Source organism: Microtus pennsylvanicus, chromosome 7 (assembly GCF_037038515.1).
Source record: "Microtus pennsylvanicus isolate mMicPen1 chromosome 7, mMicPen1.hap1, whole genome shotgun sequence".
NCBI lineage: Eukaryota > Metazoa > Chordata > Mammalia > Rodentia > Cricetidae > Microtus > Microtus pennsylvanicus.
In genome coordinates this window covers 114521795-114543978 of record NC_134585.1, presented here as the reverse complement: position 1 = coordinate 114543978, position 22184 = coordinate 114521795, and the positions used below count along the sequence as shown (strand labels likewise).

The following is a 22184-nucleotide window of genomic DNA, read 5'->3' as shown; positions in this document are numbered from 1 at the left end:
TCAGCTTCTCCCAGGATGGAGGTCCCCTGACATCCTCAGCTTGTGGCAGGACAATGGTACCTGACATCCTCAGCTTGTCCCAGGATGGAGGTCCCTTACATTCTCAGCTTGTCCCAGGATGATGGTCCCTTACATCCTCAGCTTCTCCCAGGACAATGGTCCCTGACATCCTCAGCTTGTCCCAGGATGGAGGTCCCCTTACATCCTCAGCTTGTCCCAGGATGGAGGTCCCCTTACATCCTCAGCTTGTCCCAGGATGGAGGTCCCCTTACATCCTCAGCTTGTCCCAGGATGGAGGTCCATTACATCCTCAGCTTGTCCCAGGACAACAGTCCCTTACATCCTCAGCTTGTGGCAGGACAATGGTACCTGACATCCTCAGCTTGTCCCAGGATGATGGTCCCTGACATCCTCAGCTTGTCTCAGGGTGGAGGTCCCTTACATTCTCAGCTTGTCCCAGGGTGGAGGTCCCCTGACATCCTCAGCTTGTCCCAGGATGATGGTCCCTGACATCCTCAGCTTGTCTCAGGGTGGAGGTTCCTTACATTCTCAGCTTGTCCCAGGGTGGAGGTCCCCTGACATCCTCAGCTTGTCCCAGGATGATGGTCCCTGACATCCTCAGCTTGTCCCAGGGTGGAGGTCCCCTGACATCCTCAGCTTGTCCCAGGGTGGAGGTCCCTGACATCCTCAGCTTGCACCCCTGTCAGCAAGCATACCTGTTCTTCTGATTTAATGCTTCACATAGATTTCCCTGCAATGTGGAGATATGTAATGTATGGAGTCCGGGGGTGGGCATTCACACATGGATGTGCAAATGTAATTTTTCCTCAACATCAAATAGCAGTGCTTTCCCTTTCAAATCCCTTTTTATTGTTTGAGTGATCTTTCACATAGTCACTTCTACAGACATGTATATTCTGATCATCTTTACTAACTAGTCCGTGAAAGTAATTCTGTTAGTTTGGTGCAAGGAAAACATGGTCTTCTGGGAAGTCCCTTTGGGTTTCTACAGGAGAATATTTCTGAGTCCTGTGACAGTAGAACTTCTGCATAGCATGAATGATAAAAAGCCAGAGACAGATATTAGGGTTCAAGCTATAGATTAGAAAAGCAAGCAGCCACACCAGAGAAGTCTTTCCTCTTCCAAGGCTGGGCGACTGCAGACTGAGCCTTGAGCCTCTGCATTCTCCTGTCTTATATTGCCCTTTAGGGCTGGGCTTAAAAGTGTGAGCCACCGCCGCCTGGGTCTGTTTCTGCTTTGATCTTGTATAGCCCAAGGTGGCCTTGAACTCACAGAGATCTATCTGCCTCTACCCCCCAAATTCTGGGATTAAAAGTGTGTGGTACCACTGCCTGACCTCTAGTGGTTCAGTTTTACCTTGGGATCTTCAGGCAAGCTTTATTTACTAAAACATAAATAAAATCTCACTGTAGTTCAGGCCCAGTGTACGTCAGGAGTTAATCTAAAAGGAGCCATTCATCAAACGCTTTGGAGGACTGCTCAGATCCACTTTCAAGAAACAATTTTCCAACTGGAAGCTATTTCCTTTCAAATCATAGAATAATATGTCACTTTGCCTATAGTTAATTAGGAAATTTGTGGATTTCTACAAACTTTGAATGTATCTAACTACAGTAGATATTTTTTAAACGTTGCAAAACCAATAGGTAATCTCTACACCATCTAGCTTTAAAACTCTGGGCGGGTATAGATTATGATGACTGACCATCGTACTTCCTGACCTCAGCTCCTTTTCTGAAGATTGCCGTGAATATCATAACCTTGTTTCTTAAAAGTTTAAAATGTCTCTAGAACCACAGCAAGAGGTGTCTAAAGGCAGAAATATGGATCCGGAGCTGAGAAGAAAAGACATGCCTACTATGGTCATTGTAGAGTCAGCACGTATATGCACTTAGAGCCCTCAAAGTGAATAAGATAGATCACATGTAATATATGCACAGCTCAGACTGCATATGACGGTCAAGTAGTATTTTACACACTTAGATATCTGGGCCTCCTCCCCCATGAACCTGACCCAGTAGGTCAGAGGAAGACCTGGGCATTTGCTTAAAATGCCTCGCTGGAAAGCGAGGCCACGTGAGCTAATGACTTGACTATCAGCCACACTAAAGCGTTAAGAGTTTCAAATTTCCTAACTACAATCTGATTTCCAAAACAACTGTTTTCTCGGAAATTCATTCAAACAGTAAAACGCATTTCACGTAGCAAAGGTTAATGCCAACTTGAACAAAACCTTGAAATGTGTCATTTAACATGCAAATGAAATATGAATAGTTAATTTTTTTCATTTTCCCCTTTTCCTGTTTCTAGAGGTTACAGATTCCAACCTGGACACAATGATGAATATCCCTTCAGCTCTGACTGCAACTGTGGTTCCCACTATAGTGACTGTCCCTCAAGGCAAAGGGAAAGCGAAAGTAAAGGGCAAAGAAAAACCCAAAGAGTCCCTTAAAGAAGAGGAACACCCAAAAGAAGAAGAGAAGAAGGTAGATGGGCATGGCTACAGATTCCAATCTTTCTACCGCAGAGTTACTTTTTACAACTAAAATGAAATTGCGCTGTCTCCTGACACTCTCTTTCCTTCCTCCAAGTCCTTCCCTGCCTCTTTTCAACCTCTCTATCAAATACCTGGTCTCCTCTAATTATTCTCTCTCTCTCTCTCTCTCTCTCTCTCTCTCTCTCTCTCTCTCTCTCTCTGTCTCTCTCTCTCTCACACACACACACACACACACACACATGCACACATGCACACGCGCACACACATACATCAACAGGGTTGCTGGTTTTCCCCAACACTACATTAATCTCTTTCAACTACTATCATGAAATATTTTAAACCAAGTAACTCACAAACAACAGAAATTAATTGATCAAATTGAGACTGGGGAGTCCAAAAGCAGGTGTTAGCCAACTCTATGTCTCATGAGAGCAAGTTCCTGTAGATGGAACCTTCTGTGTTCCATCATTTTACAGAAAAAGTTAACCCTTTCCATTCAATGCCTTTTTAATAAAGACCTGAATCCCAATCCTGAAAGCCAAGTCTTGGGATTTAATCAGTTCCTCAAAGGCCTATTTAATGCCATCATTTTGAGCATCAAGTTCCATCATCTGAGTTTAGGAGGATGCCAACACTCACACCATAGTGTTACCCATATCCTACACATCCAAATAGGAGCACCATTCAAATCCCAGTTCAGTACATTTGGTCAATAAATGTTTTCACAGTGATCTCTGCTAACTTTAATGCCACCTTCTCGGGGAAAATGTTACATTTGATGCTATTCTTTGTCACATCTTGTTATGTGCCAGTCAGAGTAAAAGCTTGATGACAATGAAGATTCTTGCATCTTTTTTAGAATCTGTCTCAGGGCCTCCTTCCTTACCCACAGTTGTATTGTTTGAGAAATCTTTGCTTGAGCAAAAAAACAGTGTCTCATTTAGAAAATGACAAGCTCTTATTCGTGTACAGAATTATGTACAGGAAGAAGTAGAGCCAGAGATTGTTGTACAGGAAACTCCTTATGTTCCCACCTTTCAAAACCTAAACGTATCTTGCCCCAATGGGCTCCTGCTGACCTTCATTGGGCAAGAATCTGCAGGTGAGTGTTAACTGGGGCGAGCAGGGAGGCACGGCTCAGAAACTCACACAGAAAATCCTACCATTGAAAATTGTTACTGTTACAAGTTACACTTGTTGATAATGAACAATGGGTAATTTCCAATACGAGCTTAACAATAATGATCATTTTTCAGCCACTTAAGATGTATGTAAAAACACAATTTTTTTATTGATTTTATTGAGCTATACATTTTTCTTTGCTCCCCTCACTTCCTCTCCCACCCCTTCAACCCTCTTCCATGGTCTCCATGCTCCCAATTTACTCAGGAGATCTTGTCGTTTTCTACTTCCCATATAGATTAGATCCACACATGTCTCTCTTAGGGTCCTCATTGTGGTCTAGGTTCTCTGGGATTGAAAAACACAAATTTTCTGAGATAGGTACTGATAACTCCCTCTATAAAATGTAGTGGTTGAGACTTCTGGAGGTGCAGGAATGTGCCCAAAGTCACCTGACTCCTAGGAGGCAGAGATGGGAAGTCATCCTTGGTCTAGTGATGGCAAATGTAGTTTTCTTTATGGCTTTGATGTGGTCCTGTCTTCCTGCCTCTGCAGAGGGCCACAGGTACAATACTTTGTTCACTGACTTAAACAAAGGAGGGTGAGTAGGAAGAAAATGAAAATGAGTGCACCTTAAACAAATAGAGAAACCCTCTCTCGATTCCATAATTTTTACATGGTTTTTTACTTCTATTGGTTCTAAACATGGCTTCTTACTTATTTGGATGAATAAATAGGTACCAGGAAGACTTTATTAGTTAACCTGAGAGCTACATCTGGTATTGGATCTGATCCATTCAGCAGTGGATAAAGATTCTTTTTCCTCCTGTATCCAATGGTGTCAGTTTTCATTTTCTTGATGATAACCATCTGGTCAGGGTAAGATGGAAGCTCAGCATAGTTTCTTGTTTGCATTTTCCTGGCGGCCGAGCATGTTGAAGACTTTTTTCCATGTGTTTATGGGTCTTGTGTTTGTTCACTTGGAAAGTATCTATTCAGTTCACTTACCTATTTGGTTAGATTATTTGTTCTTTTGGTTATTTCTATATATCTAGAATTTGAGCCTCCATTAGATAAATCACCACAAAGATTTTCTCTCATCCTACAGATTGTCTCTTAAGTCTGTTCTTTGTTGCTTTGGCTGTATTTCCAGAAATTACAAAAATTAACAAATGGTATCGCATCAAGTTGAAAAGCTACCCCAGAGTACTTTGGGTTTTTTTTGAAAGGTGTTTACCAAGTGCTTTTCTTCTTGATTACCGGGGAGCAGCAGAACACTGAGAGGGGTCTGGATGTGGTTAGAAATGGAGGACTGTGTTAATTCTGAAGGATGATGAGAAAGTTGGAAAAGGTTTGAATGAGGTCGCTTAGGCCTGTGACTCTGAGCATCCAGAGGATACCAGAACATTGTCTGCATTGTCCACCAGAAAATACGGAATCACTAAGTCCACATCCTTCACCCTGACATACTCTGGATTCTAGATTATGTACATATTCTAGAAAGGTCTATTATTTACTATGTTACTGAAATGGTCTTACTCACCCTGTTGGTTTGGAGGAGGCCAGCAATGAGCCAGAAGGAAGCATCCCTACTCCTCAAACACAAATATTAGAATAAAAAGAAGAAGGAAGATGAAATCCCAGCCCCGATTCACCCCACCGAAAGCTTTATTCTCTTTTGCCTTTTAAGATCATGCTGTGGTAGACGAAGAGCCCAGATGGGACCTCATGATCCGTCAGAGCTACCCCCAGAGAATGAAGCACTATGAATTCTATAAAGCGGTGTTGCCACCCGTGGAGCAGGAGGCATCGAGAGTTATCACCAGCCAGGGCACCGTCGTCAAGTATATGCTGGATGGATCCACACAGGTTTACAGCCCTAAAATGACCTTTCCCACAGAAAGTAGGAAACAATGGGACTATGAGGAAGGAGCAGTGCTGCAGCACATCCGGGGCATAGATAAGACACAAGGGTACTCTAAAATGGCAAGTGACAAATAGCACAGTTAGCGGGAGTGCTGTCTATGAATGTCAGAATGCAAATAATACATACGGTATGTGTAATACATTACTACAATACATATGGTGTATGCAGCTACGGTTGCAGACTCAATAGGTTTACCTCCCTTCCCTCTCAATGCCCCTTAAAACACTAGGGGGAAAATGCTCCTAAATACTAAATTTCCAAAAGTATTAGAAAGCAATGGCATATGTCACTAGTATATGAAATATTTAGAGAATTTCTAGAAAATGCTAGGCAGGTAGGTTCAGAGTGATGGAGAAATAAGGACAACATTTAAAATATGTATGAGAGAAACACTTCAAAATTTTAAAGGGGGGCTTCAAATAGACAATTTTACCTCTGAGCTCTGAAAATCAGGGTTGTTCTGCAGGTATACTTACTTTGTAGAGACTTAAAATCAGAAGGCCCAAAACCCAGACACCACATACCTTGGCCTTCAAAAATGGTCCTAGAGAAGGGATTCTAGAAATAGGCATTACACCATCAAGTGCCATGAATGAGAAACAAGACCAGCTATCTAGGAAAGCCCAATCTGGGGGTGGTGGCACATGCTTTTAATTCCAGAACGTGGGAGGCAGAGGCAGACGGATCTCTGTGAGTCCAAGGCCAGCCTGGTCTACAAAAATGAGCTTCAGGACAGCCAGGGCTACACAGAGAAAGCCTTTCTCAAAAAGCAAAATGCAAAACAAACAAACAAACAAAAACAACAACAAAAAAGGAATCCCAAGAAAGAAAATGACAGATGCAGTATTTTTAAGTCACCTAACAGTAAATACTTGAGCATAAATTTTAAATGAGTAAAAATAAAATAGACAGAGACTCTAGAAGTTAACATTCTACTTTAAAAACTTTAACTGCTCTGGTGGCAGTGAGATAGTTCAGTAGGTACAGGTACCAGGTCTGGCAGCCTGAATTACATCTCCAGGACTCGTGTGTTGGGAGGAAGGAACCGACTCAGGAAAGTTGACACCTGATCTTCATGTATCTGTCATGATGTACACACACACGTGCACACGCATACACACACACACGTACATGCATACACACACACACACACGCACACGGGAGTGAATAAATAAAATGCAATTTTAAAACAAGTATAAAACTGCTGTGGGAAAAATCAAGAGTTCTTAAAACTAAAAGTAACTGTGAACGGCTCTAAGGGGTAGGGAGGGTGGCTTGCAAGAGAGAGAGATACAAGTTGAGAAGTGTGGAAAGATAATATATGTCCTAGGATTTCCAGAAGAAAATAATGAGAGGAGAAAAATAGTTTAGAATATGGCCCATGAAATATTTCTAGTACTTAAATGTATACTTCGTATTCATCCCAGCTACCAAGTGGCGATCTCGGTTGATGCTAATTTAAGTACCATCTTGCTGCTTAGGACTGCAGACAGACCGTAAAGCTCCTGAAGAGACCAGAAAGCATCAGACAGAGTCCCAGGGGCAGATGACTTCCTTGTCAAACTCAAGGGAAGCTGTCAGTATGGGTACTCATAAGAGTATCTGTGATACCTAGAGATAGCAGACATCCTTGGTAGAAATCAGGCATTAAAAATATAATTAATTTTAAAATGTAGTTGTTTGAACATATCATCTATATGATTTTCCAATTATATAGACTAAGGGTAAAGAATAGAAAAAATATATGAATCCAACCAAAAGTAGGAAACAAGACAGTGGTGGGTGAAAAGTATGAAATCATATTCTTAGTTGTCTACAGGTCCAAATCTCCCCTCCGAAAGCACCTTCTGGTGTCAAGCATGGAGGTCTTCCATCAGCATTTCTCCTTTAGATTATTTTGAGCTCAAAAATGTTGGACACAGTATTCCTTGTGGACCACCCCCTCCTGGGTTCTCAGAATTCTGAGCCCTTGTTTCCCCTTCAGATTCTCTTTGCAGACGGTGCTGTGTGTAGCAGTCCCGATTCAGGTCCAGTGTATACATCTCCTGACACATCTGCAAGCCCCCATAACGGAGATTTGGTGGACTCGGCTTCTCAGCCCAAATCGGAAACAGCACCATCTGAGATTGTCATTACTAAGAAAGGTGACCATCGAAGTTTCTTGACTTGCTGAACTTAGTAGCTTTCAAATGCTTAACACGTGTTCAATATTATGATACTGCTCACCTTTTTAATATATCCGTATCTATTCTACACATATATGTGTATATGAATTTTTCATTGCCAACACAAGACTGTTCAGTAGCTCATGAACTGTGTTGGCTTCTGTGTAATGAATAATGCACGTTTGTCAATTTGTGACAGTCTTCTATGTCATTTCCCCCTCTTACACATTAGCTATACTCTCTGAGGTGATGTTTTGGGGGCTTGATAATAGGATAATGCTAAGATTCTGAGTCAGCATCCCTGGGATGCTGTTGACCTTTCCTTCAAGTTGAAGCAGAGCCCCTCAGATGCACCCATGAGGATTTCATGTAACAACTTTCATAGCAGAAAGGGGGGAAAGGCGAATTAAGAGCGTGTGTTTTTGGAAGACTTCTGATTCTGGTCCTAATCCTCCCTCCTATGCATGCCCTGGGAATTTCTGTTTATACCCTTTGTACTAGCACACTATGCAAACAGAGGCTTCTTCACCCCTATGACAATGCCAAATATTATTATTAAGTGTCATTCAGATCGATAATTTGTGAATCTTGTTACTATTTGATTGTGAGGTTGAATAATATTTAATTGTGTTTGTTGAGTTTAGCCATAGAAACTGCCACAAGAATTATTAATTTTTAGTTTTAACATAATCTATCTTGTCCATTGTAACAACTTCTTTAAAAATTTTTGAATTATTTAAATCTCTTTCTACATTTATTTTCAGATCTCTAGAGTGTCCCCAGCTTATTTTAATCATTGATTCTCAGTCACTGAAATATAATTTATAACCTTACTATGATCAACAATTCAAATCTAGGAAAACAGCATACAACATGTAGTTATTTGGTACAGTGTTCTCTTTATAGTTATTATATAAAACTTGTTAGTTGTGTTTTCCAGATACCTGAGTTTTGCAGCCTTTCCTGCAAAGGACAAGCTGGTAAATCTTAGAGACTTGGCAGGCCATGTGTTCTCTCTCACAATTACTCGGCAGTTCCGCTGGAGCATGAAAGCTCTTTCTGATAATCCATAATTCAATAAGCCTTAAATCTGTTGTGTCCCAATAAAAATTATTCATGAACACTAAAATTTGAATTCGATATCATTTCCGTACATCATGAAATATTTTTAAATTCCTTTTAGCCGTGTAGAAATATGAGGTGTCGTTACCTCACAGTCTACACGGAAGAGACTACAAGCCTTGCTTACACATAAACCCCCAGCTCTTATCTTCTGTCCTGGCATGTTTTTTAATCTCCCCCTCCAATTTATTCAGCAATGTTTACATTGACTGAAAAGAGGGCAGCACCTCCTCAGGGCTGTGCTCCTTGTACTATTGCATTATTTGTGAGGGAATTTATCTCTTTAATGGTTCTGTCAGATTTTCCTTCAGTTTGAAATATCGATAATTTTAAATACAACTGTAGAATCATTCTCTTTGTGGTGAATAGCTTGTCACTATTGGACAGGGTTACTTTCTATTTGAATTTTGAGGCTCCCCTCCCCTAATGCCCCTTTGCTTAGTCTGTGCCTCCATTATTCGTTGTTCAATGAAATGTCACCAAGATGATGTTTTTACTCTCAAGTTCCTCTTTCTGTGACATCTCTTTAAATGTGTCTCTTCTGTGTAACATATAGGTGGATGTTGTCAAAGCTAAATTTGAAAGGCTTAGCTTTTAGAGATTTTAGTTCATTACCCTCTAACTGACATTTCCTGAAAATCTCCTACTGCTGTCCTGGTTCTCAAACGACAGTCTCCCTAAGGGTGGAACGCTAGACTGATGTACATTGCCCTCCCCCACACTCATTTAAAACATGGCTCTTAGTCTAATTCCTATGCTTTAAAGATCATCTGCCCTCTGATCATTCTCCATGTTTTATAATAATTTGACTGTGTGTGGGTTTCTGTTTATCCATAAAAGTGGGAATGCATCAGGCAGTTTGAATCTGTAGATAAGTATCTCTCGCTCATGCTGAAAATATCTCAGTAATTATGTTATCAATATTATTTCCATCCATTTCTTTTTCCTCTTTTTTTTTGTATTTCTCGTAAAACATTTTAAAGGTCTTTGGTCTTTTTTTCATTACTTCTGGGGCAATGAGGATTGGGACTCTCAGCTTCAGTCAAAATAATTGGCTCAAGTCTATCTTTGAGGTCTCTTCTAAAGTATATTATATCATCTATCAAAAACTCACATTGGGGAGCTAGAGGAATAGCTCAGTGGCTAAGAGCACTGGCTGTTCCTCCAGAGAGTCTGAGTCCAATTCCAAGCAACCATATGGTTGCTTACAACCATCTATAATGTGATCTTCTGGCCTGCAGGCATGCATGCAGACAGAGCACTCACACCTAAAATAATACATAAATAGGTAAAAATTTACCAAGAACCCACCTTTAATCCCAGCACTTGGGAGGCAGAGGCTTCGAGACCAACGTGGTCTTCAGAGTGAGTTCCAGGACAGACAGGGCTACACAGAGAAACCCTGCCTTGAAAAACCAAAACCAAAACAAAAGACCCTCACATTAATTTGTTTAAATTTCAGTTGTTACATTTTTCCACTATATTTTCCCTTATTTTATTTCTAATCTGCCTTCTCTGCTTTTATTAAATTTTTAAAATTAAAATATGGTTATATCACTTCCCCTTCCCTTTCTCCCTTTCAACCCCTTGTTTCCCCATCCCTCTCTTAAATTGATGACACCTATTTCTTTGATTATTGTTGATACACATATATGGGAATGTATAAGTTTATACATACAACCTGCTGAGTCCATCTAGTGTGGCTTATGTATGTATATGATTGGACAGCCAGTTAGAGTGCTCAGCCCTGGAGAAGACCATTCCTCCCCCCCCACACACAACAGTCATTAGTTGCCTGTAGTTCCTCATTCAGGGGTAGGGCCCCATTATGTTTCCCCCTTCCTGGTTAGCCTTTCTGTTGCTATTATCATTGGTCAGTTCTCATTCAGGTAGGCATATGGCTGAGGTATCATAAGCTTGCCTGTCCTTTGTAGGAGACAAATCCAATAACAGACCTTTTGGTCTTCTGTTTCTCCCAGTCTTTTTACACTCTCTTCTGCACTGTTTTCTGAGCCTTGAGAGCATGACTTACATTGCAGATGTATCCACTGGGACTGGACTCTCCACCATCTGTTGATTGCTGTGTTGCGACCTCTTGTGTTTTTCTGTAATGATCTCTTGGCCATTACAGAAGAGAATTAAAGAGAAGATTATTTAATTACTTACAGATAAGCTATACTTATCTGTGGGTATAACGGTAAGTTTTAGAATGTTATTAGGAACTGTAGGTAGCAAAGTGGTGGTAATAGATCCACGACCTCACTAGTCCCTGGTGATTGGGTAGGTTTCTAGTACTAGGCATGATTTTCCTCCTCTTGAATGGGATTTAAGTCCAGTCACACAGCTGTTGGTTACCACCAAGAGATGAATGTCACTATTGCACCTTTATATGTCTCTCACAATGTTGGTCATCGTTATAGTTCATAGACATTACATCTAGACAGGACAATTGACTGCTTCCCTCCCTTGGCAGCTTCTGTAATGCTTTCTGGTAATACAAGAGCTAGAGTGCAGGAAGGAGGTTTTGGATTATATCCAGCTCAAATCGTCCATGTCCTGTACCTAAAGTATGCAGAGCCCCAGGCAATAGTGACTTACCTACATGAAATATACAGGTAAACGGATGGAACTGGAAAATATTGAGTGGGACAACCCAGACACAGAAAAACAAGCACTATGTGTCCTCCCCTTTCTAGAGTTCCTAACTCCAAATCTTCAGATAGGAGTATTTATCCTGGAGTAACAGAAACCAGGAGAGTAAAAGAACGGGAGAGAGAATAGGCAAAATAAAGATGAAAATAAGAAAAACAGGGAGGAGTGGTCTAGTTGGTTAGTGGGAGAGGAGGTCAATACAGAGGAGAGAGAATGGAGAGTGGACAAAAACATCATGAATGACTGAGAAAGACTCAAGAAATCACATCACTTTATATTTACCCCAAATTATGTAATCTATATTTTAATGAAGTTATGCCACTTGGGATGACAATACTATCTAATGAAAACCCCAGTACCAGGCATGAGAAACTTCCATTAGAGTTCGGGGTCAAGGTTCTCCAACACTATATTGGTTATTTCAGGGACTTGGTGTGGCTTATCATGGGTTGAAGGCAACCTGTCTTCTCTTTATTCATACTTTCTGGCCCCATTTATCTAGAGTCTCCATTTCAGAATCTGTGTCTATTCACTTGCTTCCTCTGACTCTCTTCTGAAGTGCTTAAACTTCAGTGCTTTTTGGCTATTGCGTGATCATTTTTATTTCTTGTTGCTTTGACTCTAAATTCTTTGGACTGATATAAATAAAGATGCATTCCTTAAAGAAAATTTTTGTTTCAGGAAGGAAAATACCAGGGCTTCTATTTTAGCCCCAATATTAAATTGTTACTCTGAGAGCTGTGAGAATGTCCCCTAAGCAGTGGTCATGTTCACACAGAGATCCCCAGAAGCGCTGCTTATGAGGATATAGCTCAAACACTTTTTGCCTTCTCTGCTCAGCTCCGTATCTGAACACTGAAAATTTGTCTGGCCATGCTGGGGGATAGTAGAAGAAAGCATGCATTTATTCTGCAAATAATTCGCACTTTCTCTGAGAACAGCTCTTTGCAGTCTCCAGCTTCTGGGAGTCTTCCATATTAAACTTTTATGCACCAGCTTGAATGAGCTCTGATGTTCATTCTTAGACCTGTGCTACCCCAGGTTTCAGCAGGACCCACAGGGCCAAGATTTACCTCCTTTGATCCCTGCCTTTACTTGGTCCTTAGCTTGTGCTGACTCTATCATTCAGTTATCAGTTCAGAGACACTTCCAGCTAATACATATTTTCTGGTAGTTTGGGTTATTTTCCGTGGAATTCCTAGTGTCTAGCTGGCGATGTTGCTGGAGATGGAGCACCAGCTACACCTCTGCTGTGAGTCTGTTCACTGCCCAGGCTTCTTCACCTTATTTATTTGGGCGCTCAGTCAAGGAAGACGATAGTTACTTGAGACTTCAGACTCTGCACATGATCCTTTCTTTGTGTTCTTCCATCTCCCGTATCCATCCTCTTCCTTTCACACCTGGATTCTCCCCTCTCAGTTGGCACCAACAGTGCATTTATTTATATCTGTTGCCGTCTGTAATCTCTACCTCTCTAAGATTTTCTGACTATTGCTCATACTTTCTTTATGACTAACTTTCCATATTCCTGCCAAAAACACCCAACTTATCTTTTGACAATGTCACGATCCCTCTTAAATGTTTTCTGTGGGAAATTCCAGGGTTTGTAACATGCCATAAAGATGTACGTTACTGGACCCGTGCCTCCCTCTCCAGTCTCTCCTCTCAACCAAAGTTTATCCCCTGACTAATAAATTGCTTAAGGGTATCCACACAAGCCAGGCTGTCATCACCCCCCTCCCCCACTCCATTCTCTTTCTTGTATTCTCATGTTGGCATGACTTTTCCACTGCTGTTGACAAGAAAATGAGAGCACAAGGCAGGGGAAGAGAGGGAAGAAAACACAGCACCAAATATTCACTCTCTCTTATGCGGTGGGGGTGGGGGGGATCTACATGTTCTGCAGCTGGCACCATGATCCTCCCTGATGATGACGTTCTAGAAGTATTAACAAATAAATTCTGGGGCAATAGGAAAGCTGAACTTACCATATGCCAATCCTTTCGTTCCTCCCATTCATTGAGTTCCCATGCAGTGAGCTAAAATTTGTACCCCCATGCGTGAGCTTTTTGTGTTTGGGGTCTAGAGACTCTTCCCAGAATTAACAATCCTTTACTCTCTGCTTGTAATGCATTTCTAAGTCTGTGTTTATCTCATCACTCAGGCCCGATGATGCCAGAAAGTCTGATAAATGAGTTTTCTTAGAAAAGTGAAAATCTACCAGGATAGATAATTGAGACCTTGATTACAGAGTCCCATGAGAATACCTATGGTTCTGCATGTGTCCCGCTGCCCCTGGAAGTTGAGGAGGAGGGTGGAAATGGGAGCACGCTTCTGATGGTTGTTGATGTAGCGATTCAACTGTACAAAGTCATTTCTGGGAGCAGCCAAGAAGATGCCTGGCTAGTGAGGGTTCCAAGTTTCAGATCAGATAAGATAGAGGAGATTAAAAGTCTAGAAGGCAGTGAGGGCTCGATTGGATTTGTAGGAGAAAAGGGAGGCACCAAAAAGTGAAATGGAGGCTATACAATCTTGGATTCAGGGATAAGTAAGGAAGGTTAAAACTGTACAGAAACAAACAGCAAGTTGTATGTATGTGTGTCTTTCTCGGGGGGCGAGGGGGAAGTGATGACAGCTGAGTCTCCAAACAGATTGATTTATAACCTAACTTTCTCTATTGAAAGGTAATATAATTGATGACTATTGCTTTGGCTTGTTTATGCCAGCGTCGCAGTAAGTTCATGCTGTATAAGGAGGTAATGAACAGTTTATGAAAGTGTTCTAATTGCATTGCTCTGTCTAATTGTCCTTGAACCTCCACAGGAAAAGGTCACAAAAATCCAATGGCACACAAGACTGAAACCCACGAAGCTCTCCCAGAGGTAGTAGCTCAAACAGTAATCACTACGGATTCCCACACTGGCACCTGGTTTACAACAACACCTGATGGAAATCGGATCGGCACCAAAGGACTGAAGAAAATTGAAGACTTGAGACCATTTTTATCCTTCCAGGCTACAGATCCCATCAATGGAACGGTATGACAAACTAGTGCCCTTCACAAAAATGTCTAAACTGCTTCATTAGAGATTTGAAACAATGTATAGATGAATGTGTGGCAAATCCTAAATTTCAAATATTTGTTAAGTCGTAGGTGGGTAGATGAATGGAAGAGTGGGCCCATTGTCCCCAGTCTAAAATCACTGCATAGTGATCTTAGTGGCAAACATACTGTTTTCTGAAAATCGTGCATGCTTGTGTGTGTGTGTGTATGAAATCATGTTAGAACAAAATACTAACTTTTGAAGTGAGGTTCAGATCATGGATTTGGTTATAGATTTTTTGTTCTTTTTCTTTTCTTTATTTACTTAATAATTAATTGTTGTTGTCATTGAATTGAGATAGTCTTGCTGCACAATCCAAGCTAGCTTTTCACTTGAAGTCCTACCTTTGTCTCTGTAGTGATCTGCAATGTTGATTAGCTCATGAATTTTTTATACTACTTAACGATAAATGTGATTAATGTCACATGTCTCCTTATGGTAACTGTATTTGTATACCTGTTTGATCTCTGGGAAAGAGAGACTGTATGTTCTTGTCCTACTTCTCTCTGACCCTCTGTAATGAGTGATAAAAATTAGTTCATGGCCTATGACCTCGAACAATCACTCATTGAATAACTAACCCACTCAGCATCAATGGGCAACTGTGCGGAGGATGGTGTCCCGCTATAAGAGCCAAGTGGCAAATAAGTGTCATTAAAGTTGTCATCCAGCCATCTGTGGTGCCAGAATTTGAATTATGACAATTTGTCGTCAAAGCTCATACTCTCAGTTAGCTCATGATACAGCTGTATCTCTCATTATGCATTCCTGACTGAGATTATCACTGATATAACAAGAATCTAAAATAGTGCTCAGTATGTATTTCTCTCCTAAGTTAAAATGTCTGCCTACCATGATGTTATGTGAAAGTCACCTGTTCCCAGAAGGCCTGGAGAAACCTAGAGAAAATATTCTCACATATAGACCACTGATCAAAACACTATCCGCTATAATTAGGACAATATACATCTAAAAAAAATGAGAGTGCCTAATTATTGGATATGTATTGGGAACCTTAAAGGTCCAGCCTCTAAAACTTCCTCTCAGGGTTCAAAATAAAGATGTCTCAATAAGCAAAAGAAACTAAAATCTGAGGGTTAAGAAGTCTACTCATAACACATTCTTTCTATCCATTTCTCTTTATTGTATTTTCTTTCTCAATCTTCATTCTAATTCATGTGTCCTGTATATAACTTCTTAGCTCTAATTCTCTGTATCAACTCTAATTCCAATTTCAATTCTCTACCATAGTCTTTTCTTTTTTGTTTTCCTATCTCTGCTAATTTTGGGGATGATTTTTGCTTCAGTTCCTGCTTCTGTTAGCTCTCTTCTTTTATTTTTTAATGTTTTATGTTTTTTATTATTTATTTATTACATATACAGTATTCTATCTGCATGTTTTGCCTGAACACCAGAAAAGGGCATTAGATCTCAGAGTAGATGGTTGTGAGCCACCATGTGGTTGTTGGGGGTTGAACTCAGGACCTCGGGAAGAGCAATGTTCTTTACCTCTGAGCCATCTCTCCAGCCCCTAACTCTTGTTGTTCTCACCCAGATATATAGACCCCAAAAACCTTGTAGGCATAGGTAACTAGGCAACCTACATAAACAGACAAGAGAAGTTTATGACCCTTTGTTGATTAGCATTTTTTTCAAATGTTAGCAAGCTTCAATGTTAGCAGGTACTTATGCTAGATGCTTATCAAAGGCAGCAGCAGAGGTTAGTCTTCCTCTGGGCTGTGGATAGATTGTTAATTATTTTTCTTGAGAGTAAGACAAACAGTAAATCTCCTGAACTAAAATTATCAGTAAACTGAGGTGAAAGCAAGGTGAAGAGTTGGGAATATTTTAATGCAAGGTTAGTTTTAGGTCATCACTTTTCTTATCTATAGAATGAGGTAAAACCAAGGCATGCTTATTTTTTCTATCTATACAAGCAGCTATGAATTAACAGCTTTGGGTATGTAGTAATTCTATGTCCTTGAATATCTGGGACTATCTTTAATGGAATGCTTTTGTCGGGACACTAAACACTGACCAAATGCCTGTAAAGATAATTGCAGGAAGTCAGATCTCTATGTTTGCATAGGAGAAAGGAGCAAAGACCCAAAGGTAGTGGGAAGCAAGTTTCTTGATTGTGTGACTGTCTTCACATATAGAGTAAATAGTGCTAAATTGTGGGAGATAACTCACAAATTTGTAATGGAAGGGGAGTCGGCTACAGCAAAAAATCTACAGCAAAAAAAAAAGCCAGCCACTTTATTTACAAGGCAATAATTTCAATATGCCCCGCATCTTGGTTTAAATATCAACAAAGCTCTTGGCTCTGATAAATCACCTTGTAAAATGAGACTGGTCTTAATTCCTGAGTGATTCTTTGGTTAAGAGTATATATGCATTATATAATCTACAGAGCTGCATCTGCAAGTTAGAATATCCAAACAAATACTGAGGGTCAGTGTATAATCTTTTGGGGGATGTATAATATTTGGGGTGTATAATATTTCTTAGTGATACCATATCTTTAAAGAAGTGGGAGGAAAGAGTTGACTTGTAACATAGACCTAGCAAAGTAGTAATCAACCCAGCAATGACCTCATAGGCAAGTACTACTTATCTTGATGTCTCAAGTCTTGGAGAAGTGACTAGACCCATGGAACCCTGTCCCATTTGGCTCCTGGAAACAGCTACTCAAAAGCAGGATGAGTCTAAGACAAAGAACCTGTCTTCTGGAAAAGCAAGTGTTGAATGAGCCAAGAGCTGATATCGATTTGCTGCCTGCCCTCCCCATGTCAGGAGTCTTCTCATGAAGGGAGTTCTGAACCACACAACACAGCTTCCATCACTCCATTCGTGACACATGCACAGAGCTTGAGAACATATCCGGTGTTTTAGTCTATTCAGGTTGCTATAATAAAGTGCCAGAGGCTGGGGAGCTAAGACACAACAAAAATTTATCTTTGGAATCTCTGGAAGCTAGGTATTTCAAATGAGAGTGGATAACCTTCATGACCTCAGCACATAATTCTAGGTTCCAGACTGTGGTTCCATTGTAGGTTCACACAATGGAAAGAGAATGTTCTCTGGGATGCCTTTTTTTATATAAGGTTACTAATCTAATTCAAGAGGACTCTAACCTCATGAGCACGTCATTTCCCAAAAGCTCCAATTCTTAATGGTCCCACCTTGGGGGCTGAAATTTCAGCATATCAATTTGGGGGAGACACAGTCATCTCATAACAGCTGCTCAGTGATTAGCTACAGTCTACAAAGTTCTGGTTGTTTTTTCAGATTGAAGGAACTGCTAGGATTAGTTGGCTGTTTCATGATTCCTACTCTAGTCTATGTGCCTGAAAATCCCTCCGTGGTATTTTCATTTTGAGGAGAAAGTCTGAAGTCTCTCCCACTTAGTTTGTAGCCTCCCAGACTCCCATCATCTGCCCATCGCTCTTTGTCTCTCCATGTGATTTGATCAAGCCACTACTCTTCTCTTACATACCAGGCTCAAGCTCAGTACCATTACCTTAGGGAGAGAACTGAGCCATGCAGAGCACCCACCACAGAACCCAGCAGCCCTGAAATGACATCCTGACAGTGTCCCCACTCAATAGAGTAAGGAAATCTATGCCAGTCCACGATAGCACCTGTCATTGTGCACACCCTGCACTTCTAAGCTGAGCTGAAATAAACCCGACAGGTGATGGAATGTTGAACTGTTGTCTTTCTACCTGAGGTCATTCATTCAGCCATTTCTCTTCTGTGGTGGTTAACTTTCATGGCCAACTGGAGTAGATTTAAAGTTGCCTGAGACATAAACCTCTCTAGGTTTCACTTGAAGATGAGAGAAGACTCACCCTAAGCATGAGTTGGATTTCCAGACTGGTTTATGCAGAGGAAAGAGGAGTAAGCCATTCTGATATGCATTATCACTCATCTCTCCTACTTCCTGCTCCAGACACAACATCATCAGCATGTGCTCCCAATGCTGTGTCTGCCCTGCTATGATAGACTCTTTTGGGTCAAACATGAACCCAAATAAGCTTCCTCCCTTAAGTTGCTTCTTGCCATATATGTGTTCACAGAGAAGAGAAAGTTACTAATACTCTGCCCAGACCCTCTCCATTTCATATAAGAAGACACTCCACTCAAACCTATGTTCAAACCAATAGAGCAGAATAGTCTTTCACCCATGATTACATCTTCTCAGCTTTAAGGAAAGATTCAGGACAGAAGCACAGTACAGTTAGTATGCCATCCTCATAAACTAGGAGACCTAGTAGCAACCCCTGTGCTTAGCATCCTGAACCCCTCAAGCATGCATGGTAGGCAAACGAAAGTCTATGAAAATGTGGGTCACCATGGCAAACAAATGAATTTTTGTAGACATGAGTCACCTTGACTAGAAGGAACTGCAACCTCTCCTCCACAGTCTCTAATAATATGCTAATTGATTGCCAGTTCACCCTATCTAGGGTAGTCCTGCACAGCAGGGGTTTCACAACACAAGGGCAGCCTACATGTGCCACATTTATCTCATCTCAATAGTTTCCAAAAATTATGTCCTATGAACTGTATCCCAGACTGACCTCTATCGACCCAGTCTTTTATATTAATATTTATTGATATTTATTGAGCTCTACATTTTTCTCTGCTCCCCTCCCTGCCACTCTTCTCCCCCTTCAGCCCTCCCCCAAGGTCCCCAGGCTCCCAATTTACTCAGGAAATCTTGTCTTTTTCTACTTCCCATGTAGATTAGATCTATATAAGTCTTTCTTAGTGTCCTCATTGTTGTCTAAGTTCCCTGAGAATGTGGTTTGTAGGCTGTTTTCTTTGCTTTATGTTTATAAACCACCTATGAGTGAATACAGTGATAACTGTCTTTCTGCATCTGGATTACCTCACTCAAAATAATGTTTTCTAGCTCCATCCATTTTCCTGCAAAATTCAAGATGTTGTTATTTTTTTTTGCTGTGTAGTACTCCATTGTGTAAATGTACCATATTTTCCTTATCCATTCTTTGGTTGAGAGGCATTCAGGTTGTTTCCAGGTTCTGTCTATGACAAACAAAGCTGCTATGAACATAGTTGAGCACATGTCCTTGTGGTATGATTGAGCATCCTTTGGATATATACCCAAAATTGGTATATTACTGGGTCTTGAGGAAGGTTGTTTCCTAATTTTCTGAGAAATGGCCACACTGACATCCAAAGAGTTTGTACCAGCTTGCATTTCCCCCAGCAATGCAGAAGTGTTTCCTTTTCCCCACAACCTCTCCAGCATAAGTTGTCATCAGTGTTTTTGATCTTGGTCATTCGTACAGGTGTAAGATGGAATCTCAGAGTTGTTTTGATTTGTATTTCTCTGATGACTAAGGATGTTAAACATTTCTTTAAATGCCTTTCAGACATTTTAGATTCCTCTGTTGAGAGTTCTCTATTTAGGTCTTTACTCCATTTTTTATTGGATTATATGTTCTTTTTGTGTCCAGTTTCTTGAGTTCTTTGTATATTTTGGAGATCAGACTTCTGTCTGAAGTGGGGTAAGTGAAGATCTTTTCCCATTCTGTAGGCTGTTGTTTTGTCTTCTTGACTGTGTCCTTTGCTTTACAGAAGCTGTTCAGTTTCAGGAGGTCCCATTTATTAATTGTTTCAGTGTCTGTGCTGCTGGGGTTATATTTAGGAAGTGGTTCCCTGTGCCACTTCTATAAGGTTCAGTGAGTCTAGCTTTATGTTGACATCTTTGATACATTTGGACTTGAGTTTTGTGCATGATGATAGATATGGGTCTATTTTTATTCTTCTACATGTTGATATCCAGTTATGCCAGCACCACTTGTTAAATGTGCTTTCTTTTTTTCCATTTGATATTTTTTTTGCTTCATTATCAAAGATCAGATGTTCAAAGATGTGTGTATTGATATCCGGGTCTTCTATTCTGTTCCATTGGTCCTCCTGTCTGTTCTAATGCCAATACCAAACTGTTTTCAGTACTGTAGCTCTGCAGTAGAATTTGAAGTCGGGGATTGTGATGCCTCCAGATGTTCTTTTATTGTACAGGATTGTTTTGGCTATCCTGGGTTTTTTGCTTTTCCATTTGAAGTTGAGTACTGTTCTTTTGAGTTCTTTGAAGAATTTTGCTGGGATTTTGATGGACATTGCATTCAATCTATTAGACCCAGTCTTGATTCTTTATCTTTTATATATTGAAATGTTCCCTGTCACTTAACTCTTGAGTAACTTTGACATTTTTTCTTCACTTTTATAAGCCTAAATTTCATCATCTGTACAATGGGAGCCCTATCTATCTCAGAAATCAACTAAAGTAGTAGATCAGGTAGATAACAAAACCTTCACATTCACTAAGCATGGAAATAAGCTTGCTGTGTCTAACCATCTGGCCCAATGGTTATGCTGTGCTTCTCACATTCAGGTCATGATTACTCGAGAAGACAAGGTGATCATTGTTGAGAAGAAAGATGGAACCCGGATCGTGGATCATGCTGATGGTACCAGAATCACAACCTTTTATCAGGTTTATGAAGATCATATTATTCCTCCGGATGGTGAAGAAACGAGTGAGTTGTATTTTTCAAGACAGTTACAACAGAATTGTACAACCCTTTAGCATGATACAAGTGGAAGGCTCATTTCAAAAACATTTGTAAAAATAAGTGAGCCAACCAGAGAATACCCATGCAAAGAGGGTCCTTTGGTCCCCATTGTAATGATGATAGTAATGGTCATGATGTTTATTTTGATGTATTTATTTAATTATAAAAATTGTATCTTTTCATCATATGCAACATATTTTGAACTATTTGTATATTGTGCAATAATCAAGCAAACTATTTCACATACATGATGTTTTGAGTTGAGAACTCTTAAAACCTATACTTATCAGTCTTCAGATGTTGTATATTACATATTTACTGTAGTTATGACCTTCAAGATATCGTGAAGCTACTTCCCTCTGTAATTGAAACTTTAAAACATTTGATGAACATCTTTTCAACTCCCACAACTAGTAACTACCATTTTGTTCTCCACTCCCGTGAATTTCAATTTTTAAAATTCCATAAGTGTGGATGGTATGTGTACATGTATATATGCAAATGTATGCATATGTGAGCCTCTATATGTGCATGTGTGTAGACATGCATGTGAATGTATATTTGCATATGTGTGTAGATATGAGTGTCTGTGTGCATAGGTGTACGTGAATGTGTGGGCAGGCATGTGGTATGGTGTGTGTTGTGTGCATGTGTGTGAAGCATATATGTTTTTGTGTGTGAGAGATGTGTGTGTGTGATTGTGCAGTATTTGTCTTCCTAGTTCTGTCTTATTCGACATAATGTCCCCAGCTTCATCACAGATGACAGGATTTCCTTTTGTCAGATATTTTTCATCCATAATGGATATTTGATTGACTCTTAAGCTGGGCTGCTGTATCATGGCTGCAGTAAGCAGAAAGAACATTAGTACCTTTTATTGTGCTCTTTGCCCCAGTAGGGACAGGAATTGTCACAGCTGTAATTGGCTGCTCAATAAAGACCTAGGGCCAAAATTGGCAACT

General features: G+C 40.3%; 1 protein-coding gene across 1 annotated transcript in view; it reads left to right on the top strand.

Moving 5' to 3' along the window:
* The window catches only part of Spag17 (sperm associated antigen 17), a 221586-nt gene that overhangs the window by 150132 nt on the left and 49270 nt on the right, over positions 1 to 22184 (top strand). Inside the window, exons 26-31 of the mRNA XM_075979181.1 lie at positions 2333 to 2508; positions 3492 to 3621; positions 5332 to 5510; positions 7553 to 7712; positions 14331 to 14545; positions 21042 to 21186. Of these exons, the coding sequence (XP_075835296.1) occupies positions 2333 to 2508; positions 3492 to 3621; positions 5332 to 5510; positions 7553 to 7712; positions 14331 to 14545; positions 21042 to 21186 (1005 nt within the window). The remainder of the gene's footprint in view (positions 1 to 2332; positions 2509 to 3491; positions 3622 to 5331; positions 5511 to 7552; positions 7713 to 14330; positions 14546 to 21041; positions 21187 to 22184) is intronic.